The sequence below is a fragment of the Scatophagus argus genome, chromosome 3, assembly GCF_020382885.2.
Source record: "Scatophagus argus isolate fScaArg1 chromosome 3, fScaArg1.pri, whole genome shotgun sequence".
Taxonomy (NCBI): domain Eukaryota; kingdom Metazoa; phylum Chordata; class Actinopteri; family Scatophagidae; genus Scatophagus; species Scatophagus argus.
The window spans coordinates 4,192,362-4,204,249 of NC_058495.1; the positions used below are offsets into that span (position 1 = coordinate 4,192,362).

The following is an 11,888-nucleotide window of genomic DNA, read 5'->3' on the forward strand; positions in this document are numbered from 1 at the left end:
GTACCACTTCAAACTTTCTAATTTAGTCTGAGTAATTTGTAATGCCACATGTACATTAAGAATTATGGTTGCTTTAACTATCCCCTCAAAATGTGACACAAATGCATTCTAAAGGTCAACTAAAAGTGATCGAGAGCTTGAGCAGTCACACTTAGACAAATCAAGTAGACAACTTCAATATCTCTAATCTCCAGCTCCAACATTCACTAATTTAGTTTATATCGCGTTCACTTGGTGAGTTTGCCTAAATAAATGAGTGATTAATGAGATCACTTCAAACCGACTACCTTACCTAGGGCCAGGGAGTGAGCATAGGACCTGGCTCTGTGTACAATAGTTTTCTTAGTACTTCATGGGGAATTCAAAGAGACATGAACCTAACAGCAAATGTTTTCCCAGCATCCATAATCGGCATCCTCTGGCCATAGCAGGAGCTGTATGACATTTAAGGCCTTGTGTGAGCATTCAAAACTCAAAGAATGATAGATTTGTTTGTATTTCTGCCCATCCATCCTGGGTTATGACTATATCACCAATTTTATTGCTAAAGGAGACACAAAGTGGAGTGGCCAAAGATCAGACCGGTAAATGCAAGCTGAATTACTTGGAGGCCAAAAGGTGAATGAATGCACTCAGTATGTCATTTACAACAGCTTTCCACTTCATGAAAATACAGGAGCTGATAACGCTGCAACTGGAATAGAACTGCAACAATTAGTTGATTAATCATCAGTCGACCGAAAAAAATTATGGCCACCTATTTGTTAATTGATTAACAGTTTCAGTCATTTTTCATGCAAAAATGTCAAACGTCAGGATTTGTTGCTTTTGTCATTCGGGACAGTACATGAAGCGTCTTTGGGTCTCGAACTGTTGGTTTGACAAAAGAAGCAAACTGACCTTTGGCAGTAGTTTGACCATTAACCATCAGTTACAGCCCTAAATCAGAAGGCTTACATTATAAAAATCAGTTTGATAGCTGGTATGACTGCAACAAACACACGATCACACAGAAAACACACTTTATTCCCATGTTTCACAAATACAACACGCACTGTTACATATCAAGTGTAACAAAATAAAATCTACTGTCACTCTTATATGCGTGTAGTGTATTTGTGTCAGCTTTCTAATATCAGCTGAATCACCTTGCAGTGCTCACTTGGCAGTGCACTCTCTGGTACTGTGGTGAAGTGTTTCCCCAGCTGGTGAAGCCACAGCACTCCTTACTGTGATAGAACCTGCAGGACAAACACATCAGAGCCTCTGCATGCGTCATAACACACGATTATGTATGTATACCATCAGACAAATATAGATCCTACCTGTTTAGACGCAGCTCCTTGTCTATCTCCTCCAGAGTCTTCCCTTTGGTCTCTGGTAGCATGAGGTAGAAGAAAATTCCAGCTGCCACAGCACTCATCCCATACAAAAGAAACATCCCCGACACACCAATCGCATCTGTTGATTAAAACACACAGTCCTCTCTCTGTTGGCCACCATTTCACTTGTTGCTAAGTCAGGAAAAACCAGGAAAATATAACTGATTTAAAATGAATTCACTAATGAACCAGGCTGTACAAAGTTATCTGGCCAAATTGTTTTTAAGGCCTCAAGAGTATACTTTTGTCAGTCATATATCTGTCAGTTAGAAATAAATTATGTACTGCAACACCCTACAGCCCTGTCGTTTTCATGCTGCGATGCTGTGAAGATCTAGTAATGCTTTGTGGACTAAGACACTTTTCAAAGATCCAGATATATTAGTGTACTTACAGTAACCTAATGTATTGCTTAAATTACGAAGTTGGTGATCAGACAGATTCAACATCACTTAAATACCATAAACACTTTGATTTGTGAAAAGCACACCTGTAAATAATGCCTATGGCCCGGCTCCATGGGTTATTTCCCAGTTCCAGGGCTCAGTGCTCGTTGGGCTTACTTAATGTAGCAAACCAACATGAATATTATTAACAGCTGCACATTTCCTACTGTAACTTGGCAAAAATCTGCTGTGAAAAGGGTGTATGGGAACTCACTGATAAAATTCAAGAACGTGAATGTGACCAACAGGTTGGCGGCCCAGTTGAAGCAGCTGGTAAATGCGAATGCTCTTCCTCTGATGGCGGCCGGAAATATTTCACTCAGGAGAAGCCAGGTCACTGTTTAATGATAAGAAACACTTCATTTCCCAGCTCTATGAAGCTTCTCAAAAAGCTCAGGCTCTATATTGGATCATTTTATTTTAACGACAGTATGGCATATTTGCATGCTGGCTAGGAATAAGTGAGAACATCATTATGTGTATGTGACTGAACAATCCAATTACACTATTAGTACCTGCATCCCTACTGTGAATGGGATTAGACGGGATTAGATTAGAGTTATTTACTGAGTTATTTATTGGAAGAAGATGAAGAGCCGTTTGAAGTAAATATACAAACTTGGTCCAAATCCGACGGAGTATGCACTGACAACAGCCATCATGCACACGAGAATGATCCAGTTCACAACTGTGCCATGGACACGAGGAGGAGCTGCCAGAGGAGCGTCCAGTGGGTTCTGTCTAACTTTATCAAGTACCACATCTTCACCTTGTGTGTTGTTATGAATGAGTCTTTGGGTGTCATCAAAAGGCGCATCAAAAAGTGACCCATCACCAACAGCTACATGAGGTAGACCTGTTTTGTTAATGTTGATGTCCTCAGAATTACAAGCCCCTTTAGCATTCATCGCAGAGTGTCCACTGAGGAGTCCAATGGTTATCAGACACACTGCCATAACAGAGCATCCACTGATGAGCAAAGGCCTCCTGCCCACCCTGTCTGAAAACACCGTGGAGGTCAGAGTTGCGATCACTTTGACAAAGCCCAGACCTACAGACGCCAGCAGTGCTGAGGCATTGCTCTGAAACCCAACTGAGTTGAAGATGGTGGAGGCGTAGAAAAGGACATTCGGCTGGCCTGTGAACTGCTGAAAGAGCACCAGACCAAGGCCAATGACAGTCCGGGTCCTCATATTGTCTTTACGCTGGAATAAGTACAAGTGAACTTTCTGGTTTTCTGAGCTGGAGCTGACTTTTGAGTCATCTGGTTCTTGGTTTTCGACGGTGCTCATGAGGTCTTGCTCAGTTTGAGCGCAATCTCTTTGGTTTAAAGATCCCGTAGCGCTCGATGGAAGAAACCAGATAGAGACCAGCTGAATCAGAGTCGGTACTACAACTAATCCAAACATCCACTTCCACCCTCTTTTACAGTCAGACAGGATGTAGTTCATGGCGTACGCTGCCAGGATGCCCACAGTGATCCCAGTTTCATACAGTGTTACCAGGAAGCCCCTGCGGTCAGGGGTAACTATCTCAGACACAAAGATGCAGCAGGACATGGAGGATATACACATGGCAAAGCCCACTGTGATCCTGCCCACCACCAGTGCAGCGTAGGAGCTGATGAGCAGGATCAGGGTTCCTGTGAGGATCAGGACGTTGCTGAGGAGGATGCAGTTCTTGCGGCCCTGGCGGTCGATCAGGCAGCCGCCCACGATAGAAGCCAGCAGAGCTCCAATCAACAACGAGCTGACGAGAGCCTCCTGCTGGACACATGAGAGTCTGAACTCTTCCTTGAGCTGAAGCAAAGCACCTGAGATGATGCCCAACTCGTAACCAAACACCAGTCCGCCCACAGTGGATATCCCACTGGCCAACAGTATGGAGCTCCCTAGGAGGAAGGAAACATTCAGACGGTTTAGCTTTTGAGCAGAGTACTATCAAAGACAGACATTTACACACCAACAATTTATATTAATGTTTTAACTTAATACTTCTCTGTGACACAGGGCAGAACCGCCTGAAGACACAGTACCGACAATGGCCACTAGGTGTTGACTCAATAAAGTCTGCAACTCCAGAAATAGTCATTCAAAGAAAGAAATACCCCTTTTTAAAGACACTATTGTCTCTATAGTAGTTTTTACTTCATGTCAAAGCTATGGAGGATGTCACTGAGCAGCAATTTCTGAACTTGTAACGTTTGTTGTTACATTAAAAGAGGAAATATTTGCTTTAACTGGATTTTATATAATGGTTTCTAATACCAAAACGGAATATATAAGTAAGAAATATTGCATGTGTATCACTGCACTGGAGCCATGTTCTTCTACACTCCATTGTCAATATAAAAGTGTAACCGTGACAGATCATGCTCATCAGGATTAAACTTTATGAATTTATTAATCATATTTTGCAGGTACAGTTCCCAAGAAAATAATTCATGCAGCAGCAACACAAGGTGAATCAGTTCTTTACTGACGTACAGATATCAATTAGCTTTACGCAAACACAAAATCGCAACATTTGTGTGTGATACTGTGGACAGGCCTTAAAAAATAAACAAAATCTGTCTTTTAAATTATAGCTTAACTTCTAGTTTCCAAATGAATGCTTGGCAGCTGCTCCTCACAATAACCAGGGAGTCTTTCATGTGCTGCGTCTATTAACAGAAATGCAAATGGTCAGACCGATGTCCAGATGAAAGCTGCTGAATCTGATTATCTGGTCCTCTGTGTGTATGTGAAAGCATGAAGCTGAGGACAGTTCCTTGCTGACACCAAAAAACCCTGACAGGTTTTATGATTTTTAATCATCTTTCATGGTCTAAACGTACTTGCGCATAATGTCAGTTATCAGCAGCTGCAACAATGAAGTCAGGATATCTTTGTTGACTTTAGACGGGTTACCCTGTTACCTACCTTACTTTATACCAGTGTAACAATGAACCCTGCCTTACAATGGAAAATCACTCGCTTCACTCACAAATAACTTACCCATTGTTTGCGTCCTGTTAGGTGCTGCTCACGTCAGTCAGGCTGTGCACGTCTGGATTCATTTCTTAGAAGAGATCCTCTGTGAAACATAAGCAAAACATAAAATCATGTCCAGGTCCTGCTCGTGTCCCGCTCGAGTCTCATGCACCGCTCATAGAAAAGACAACGGAGCACACAAGAGCCTGTTATAGCCCCGTCACCAAGACAACCATCTCGTTGATTGCCATGATTTCATTAGGGAGTCCACTTGAGATGGCCTCAACAAAACACACAACTGTGCAGCAATCAGTTTCAGTTTGTTTAGTCTCAACAGCAGATATCCCACCTCCTGACACTGACGGAGCGGAGAGAACTTGCGTGCATCTGAAACAACAACAGAAGGAATCTACACCTCGACAGCTCAGATGGTTGCACCTCAGAGGCAAGCTGGTAGAGAAGGAAGAGTTAAAATACGGGGAAATTCCACAGGACGTTGCTGTTTATTTTGTGTTGCAGTACTGACTGAACATATTAAGGTTTTAGAATTGCAAGCCCTTTTAAGATTTAATCAGTAGGGCTGAATAGTCCTGATTGAGATTTCACTGGTAAAAATGACATTTTGACATACAAAACTGTGATTTTGATAAACTAAATGTTAAATGTTCATTTAAGGTATCTGTAAAACAATTCTGACATGTAAAAATCACATTTTAACCAGTCAGATCTGAATTTATATATATATATATATATATATATATATATATTCCTCTTTCACTAAGTTACAGGAAGTGACGTTATTTAAACGTTATTTAAAAAGAATTTGATGAGCAAAATGAATTCAAATATCAGTTGTTACCTTTCCAATATGTTTGACACATACACAAACCATTCTGGCTATGTTGCCATTTTGACTTGGGCAAATATCTTTTCTTTTTTTTTTTATGGCTACAATTCACTTCTGACAAAGCATAATATGAATTGTAGATATGTCAAATAGAATTGTTAGTAGTTTGAATATAATTTGCACTAATTACAAACATATTTCTGATATCTGAAAAGAAATTCTACATATCTGAAATTACATTCTTACTAGTTACAATTCCAAGATGACACGTCAATAATTTAATTTTTACTACTAAGAGCCAAATTTTAGGTGACCAGAATTCCATTTATGATACCTGTAGTGTAAGAACATCTGCAGTGACCTGACACTGAAGACTGACTCTGGCAGGAAGTGAATTCGTGCACGTCAGCAACATTTGCACGAGTGAGAAATGAAATGCTGATATCAATAATCAGAACTAAGATTAAAGTGACATATTTTGTCATTGGAGGGAACTCACTCCAACGAAATTTGTTCTCTGCATTTAACCCACCCAAGTGACGTGCACACACACACAGCAAACCCGGGGCAGTGGGCGACCGCGTGCAGCGCCCGGGGAGCAGTGGGGGTTAGGTACCTTGCTCAAGGGTACCTCAGCCATGGACACCGGGACGGGGAATTGAACCAGCAATCCACCGGTTACGGGTCCGACACCCTAACCGCTGATCCACGACTGCCCATTATGGACGTGTTCACTTGGAATCAGTCAAAAAGAAATTGTTGACATCTATATTTGCTATTACTGTGACTGGTTAAATGTTAAAAGAACTTATCATATTTTTAGCCCACTTTTAGATCATTAAAACACAAACCAATACACAAACCCTCCCATTCACTGAACTGGCTGCTCACAGAGGCTTGTACCATAAGGTCAGATTTCACACAATTTTAACGCAAACAGAGAAACTGAACTGTATTGTACAGATCCTTCTGTCTTGACTTTCAGTTGACTGTTGAATGTTGTAATGTTGTCAAATGCAAAACTTTTTAACTGTACTTTTAAAGCTCACACTCAAACGCAAATAAAAGGAGCTGAGGCGGGGATGCCCTGACTTTCTGATCTGTTTTACACTTGCATGTTAAAATACTTGAACTTCTCAGAAAGGGCAGCACGAGCCTACAGTCTGTGCTGCTCGCAGCTCTGTGTAAACACCATTTGTTTGACATAACAAAGTCTTAATCTGAATTACATTCATTGAACCTTTATTTTGACAGGGTGGTCACGCGAGAGCATACGGTCTCTAATTTGCTTTTGTACTTTAAAGTATGCATGTGAATTGGAAAAATGCTGCAATTTGTATTAAACAAAAGTATGTTGTTTTTTTCTACACAAATGAACAACTTTCCTAAAATTACAGCAATTATCTGTTTTTTTCTCCTTTCCTCTTGCAGCTCTTCATGTATGTTAAATATACTGGTAAGATAAGGATTAATATAAAGCAACATTTTTCAAGAGTTGTTAAGTTATGTGCGTTCTATGAAAACTGCAGCTCGACTAAAGCAGTAACATAAACGGAGGGCGGTAAAACACAAAGTTTCACTGTGCGTCTCACTACTGTTCTCACCATTGTTCTCTTTCTGTTTAAAGCAGAGCAGACTGTCGCGATGTCTTCTTGCCATTTTCTGTACAGCCTTGCCGTTTGTGGACCACAGAGCCGTTATCCTCCGTCAGTCTGTCCAGGAATGTGAGCTGTTGTTAAAACGGGACCTGAACACACTTTCCTTTTGGGCTATGAGGCGTCCGGGGAAGAGAAACGGACCCACCGGGGTAGTATACACAGAGATGCTCCGGCAGAACTTCTGGCCCTTCAGGAAGTTGGAGCCATGGCTTTAGATATTTAGATATACATGTATATTTACATGGCTACGTGGCAGCCGTGTCAAATTACAGGAGGGCAAACTTCTGGGAGAAGTTTTGACGCCAGAGGTCGACAAGTATCCGACTTTCCCAGGAAGGGAAGTCCCAGAGAGAGCGGACACACCGCCCACAGCTCGGCCCCAGTTGGGCTAAAGGAGCAGTCAGCAGTTTTAGTTTTGACTCCTTCAGTTTTTCGCATTATGATCACATGTGAGTGCAGAACTTGTGAAGCGGTCATTGTGTTTCTGGCCACGGCTGCAGTGGTGGAGTGTAACTCAGGACCTTTACTCAAGTAACAACACTACTCAAGTAACACACTCTGTGTCGAACACGTGCTGGTTGCTGCTGATTTTTACAATGTAATGTTATGACAGTAAATGAAGTTTGAAGGTGTCAAATTGTGATTGTGACTATTTTTCACAATTTTTGACCTTTTATAGACTAAATGATGAATCAATTACAATGCTAATAATCAGCAAAATAATATATAATGACAAAAACTACAAGTGGCACATCCCTTGTCCTCAGGTAACAGTTGCCAGCAGTAATCTCTTGTGTATTTCTGATGTGTCAGGTTCTCAGCAGCAGAAGCAGCACCTGAGCAGCTGGCAGGCAAGTGTTGCTCAACACTTCAGGATGCCAACCCGGGCTCCAGCTTGAGTTTTCCCTCGTCACATCCTTCTTGTTCCTCCTTGAGTACGGCCAAATAAGTACAATAATAACAAGTAGTCTGTCTAATAAATAAAAATGATTGTCACAGAAAACAAAATAAGTGCAGAAATTTGACTGATCCGTGTGCCTCCCTAAATTTGTCAATTTATTTGAGAAGAAATGCTCAGTTGTAACTCACATATTTCATGTCAACATGTTGTATTTATTATTATTATTGTTATTATGAAGATGCTACAGCTTACATTTCATTGTATAATCCTGAGTTGTAAAATGACAATAAACTATTGGCATTTTGATTTCATTAAGATCCCTGGAGAACAGAAGTAGGCAAATAGTAGCCTACTATCAGTAGATGCTACTATTGGTAGATTATAAATGTCCTATCAATCAATCAATTTCGTCCCACATATGGTGTGTGCGTGGATATAGGGAGGATAAAGAAAGGATGTAACTGCTACTGTCATGCTTTTCTTATCATTGGGTGATATCAGTGTGGCATTTCCTTCCGACCACTAGGTGGCTGTAGAGGCTAGAGCAGCAGCGGCGCAGAGGAAGCAGTAAGATTGCAAAAAGCAGAAGAAGACGGAAATAAACATGGAACAGGAGAAAAGTATGGCGGTTCAAGAATTCCTCAGTAAAGCAGAGTTGCTAAAACAGGGAGCAGAAGCTCGGGTGTACCGGGCAGAGTTCCTGGGAAAGCCGACTATTGTGAAAGAAAGGTTCCCGAAACGTTACAGACACTCGTTGCTGGACGAAAAACTGACACACCGCAGGACTGTGCAGGAGGTCCGCTCCATACTGCGCTGCCGGAGAGCAGGCAAGTTTATTGTAACCAACTCATCTGGTCTGAACCTCAAACTGGTCTGAATGCAGAGCGGCATAGGCCCGCTTAACAACCGCAAACTGCTAAATAGAAGGAGTTTACCATAGCAACCGGATGTAGCCTGAACACGATACTTTCACTTACTGCCATCCACACTGCTGTTTAAACTCAATCTGTGACCTATTAAGATGGTGATACTAGAAGGGGCTGGGCTGAGTGTGCCAGGTGAGCCAGGGATGGCCAACTACGTAGCCCGGAAGGTGTTATGAAATAAAAACGAGAGCTGGATTTTATTTTCTCGGTGACACTTCTGTGCAGCGACTCAGACTGTAGTTCAAAAAATTGCCACAGCGTGGCAGTAAAGGTCTGTGTATAACGAGAATTATAACTTTGTAGGAGAACACTTTATTATTAGTCCTTATTCACTTGGTTATTTGATGTTACATTGCAAGTGGACAAATCATTTTTATAATTCTAATTTTACATTATAAAAATGTGCTAAAACTTGCCAATGCTCCAGGTGACATCTTCAGAATAGAGCTCACCAGATTAGTCTGTCCCATCAAAATAAAAGTAATAGTCAGCCTTTGTTGATCAATTAATAATTCATGTAATTTTTCTGCAAAAATATCAGAAAAATGCTGTTTTCATCCTCTCAGTTATGGAGATTATCTGCCTGTGTCTGTTTTACGTCATATTAAACTGAATATCTTTAAGGTTTATATTGGCAAATCAGGTCTTCAGGCTTTTTAAAAAAAATAGTATATAGTATATATTTGTGACCTGTTTGTGATGCTATTGTATGTTTAGAACCCAACATGCAGTTTGTTGAATGAGATTGTTCTTTAACTATTCTTCTCCTCAGGCATACCTGCCCCTGTAGTGTATTTTGTGGACTACGCCTCCCACTGCATTTTCTTGGAGGAAATCGTGGGTTCCTTGACTGTGCGTGACCACATTGCATCCGCTCAGCAGTCAGGCTCCTGTAAAAAGGCAGGGCTCGAGCGGTTGGCAGAGAGAATGGGCCAGATCCTTGCCAAAATGCACGATGAGGACGTCATCCATGGAGACTTGACCACCTCCAACATGTTGCTGCAATGTGGCGAGGAGAACGGGGAGCTCGACCTGGTCCTCATCGACTTTGGCCTGAGTTACATCTCTGCTCTGCCGGAAGATAAGGGGGTGGACTTGTACGTGCTGGAGAAGGCCTTCCTCAGTACCCACCCCAACACAGAGGTGCTGTTCGAGAAGCTGCTGAAGAGCTACACGGCGTCATCGAAGAAGTCGTCAGCAGTCATTAAAAAGCTTGACGAGGTTCGATTGAGAGGGAGGAAGAGGTCGATGGTGGGATGATGCACGCTGTGTACAGAGACAAGCTTCTCAGGAAATGTTGTCTCTAAAATTATGTTGTGATTACAGAGCTGTTATTGTGCAAAAAGACTGCCGTATGTAAGCCTATAATGTTATCAAATAAAGAAAATGTTTTGTAATATAAGAGGAAGAAGTTTTTTTTCTACTTATGTAAGGCTGATATAAGCAAAAAAATGAGCTCTGTCAGCACATTTTGCAACAATTTATGAACACAGTCACATGCACTGTCAGATTACATGCTCATTAGTAGGACACGCATCGGTTTCCTTGTCCTCTATTGCAGATCCTGGGGTAACAAATACTAAGAATCCACAGATATGAATGTTCCCGTTGTCCCGCTTTACTGCGGAACAAGACATTACAGTGAGAATGGCTTTGGTGCTTTTCAGTTCATTGGCCGTGGAGGACAAAACCAGGCTGAATTTGTTTAAACAAATTTTTCATGTAACAGTTTTGTCTGTTGTTGAAACAATGGCTGTCTGCAGCTTTGATGGGCACTCACTGGGAAATTCCCTTGAACCCCCCATACTGCATGAATGACATGCAGCTCATATGCATTTTAAATGAGAAATTCCGTCTCCTGTTTCAGGTATACACATCGACTCAACGTGACAGAAAAACACTGCATTAAATGTATACTTATGAATAGCTCATATGTAACTAAAAGACTCAGATTCCACTTCCAGACACAGTGCAAATTTGTGACAAAAATATATTTATTGGAGATATATTTGCCTCAAAACAAAAGTCGGGTGCCCATATGAGCGTTAGGGCACTTCTTTTTTTCTTGCTGCACTCATTCCTCCTGGTCATACTGGCTGTGAAGAGATCCTTCCCTTATGCTTTTCCAATGGAGGTGATGAGAGACAAAATCCAGCTTGGCTTGAGATAAAATGGCTGTAACAGTCTGAAACAGCCACGTCATGTGAGTATCCGCTAAAGCCAGCGTCAGAACAAAATCCCCTCTGTGTGCTGCTATGCCTGCACCGTAGCTCAGCATAGAAACACTGAACACCTAAAAGTGGTTCAAGACCAGTAATTTACATCACAGTTCAATGTTCTAAACAGATAAATTATACAGAACCCTGTGCTCAAGTTGATAGCACCTAATGCACGTCCCTAAATTTGGTTTAAAATTCCCTTGTGGGATCAAATGATTATGAAAAATAATCACAATAAAATGATCCCATAAAAACTGCAATAGTCCTAAAATAGAGATCCTGCAGATAATCTAACATTTAGCCTTTTGCTTATTATTAGCCTGCTTATTGAAATAATGTGATGAAAACACACAGTGATGGTTGTGGGGTATCTGCAGTGTGTTTGTCTATGTTGTATGTTGTCAAATTAATAAAGATGCTTCCTTAATTTGCTTGTGTTTTCTTAGGCTTTCTTGAGCTGTGGTGTGTTAAGCTCTCTTGGCCACCACAGTGGAACATTTTGAGCAAATTAGAATACTGGAGGGGATGTGTTCTCCC

General features: G+C 41.3%; 2 protein-coding genes across 2 annotated transcripts; one reads left to right on the plus strand and one right to left on the minus strand.

Moving 5' to 3' along the window:
- Positions 1-1,008: 1,008 nt before the first annotated feature.
- Positions 1,009-7,534, minus strand: slc2a10 (solute carrier family 2 member 10). The gene is made up of 6 exons (XM_046382148.1): positions 7,252-7,534; positions 4,825-4,903; positions 2,448-3,719; positions 2,043-2,165; positions 1,326-1,461; positions 1,009-1,241 (listed from the first exon to the last, which is right to left on the minus strand). Exons 2-6 carry the CDS (start codon positions 4,826-4,828, stop codon positions 1,145-1,147), a joined length of 1,632 nt encoding a protein of 543 aa, XP_046238104.1. The 5' UTR covers positions 4,829-4,903; positions 7,252-7,534; the 3' UTR covers positions 1,009-1,144.
- Positions 7,535-8,757: 1,223 nt separating this feature from the next.
- On the plus strand, positions 8,758-10,534 carry tp53rk (TP53 regulating kinase). Its single transcript, XM_046382174.1, has 2 exons — positions 8,758-9,033; positions 9,905-10,534. The coding sequence occupies exons 1-2, from the start codon at positions 8,811-8,813 to the stop codon at positions 10,390-10,392; spliced, it is 711 nt and encodes a 236-aa protein (XP_046238130.1). The 5' UTR covers positions 8,758-8,810; the 3' UTR covers positions 10,393-10,534.
- Positions 10,535-11,888: the final 1,354 nt, after the last annotated feature.

Excerpts from the sequence above, each read along its gene's own strand:
- slc2a10 (XM_046382148.1), bottom strand. Across the intron at positions 2,166-2,447 it reads CTCCGTCGGATTTGGACCAA|TGACCTGGCTTCTCCTGAGT; the intron begins GTTTGTATATTT and ends ATCATTAAACAG. Across the intron at positions 1,462-2,042 it reads CACGTTCTTGAATTTTATCA|ATGCGATTGGTGTGTCGGGG; the intron begins GTGAGTTCCCAT and ends TTTAATCAACAG.
- tp53rk (XM_046382174.1), top strand. The coding sequence starts at position 8,811 with ATGGAACAGGAGAAAAGTATGGCGGTTCAAGAATTCCTCAGTAAAGCA. Across the intron at positions 9,034-9,904 it reads ACTGCGCTGCCGGAGAGCAG|GCATACCTGCCCCTGTAGTG; the intron begins GCAAGTTTATTG and ends TCTTCTCCTCAG.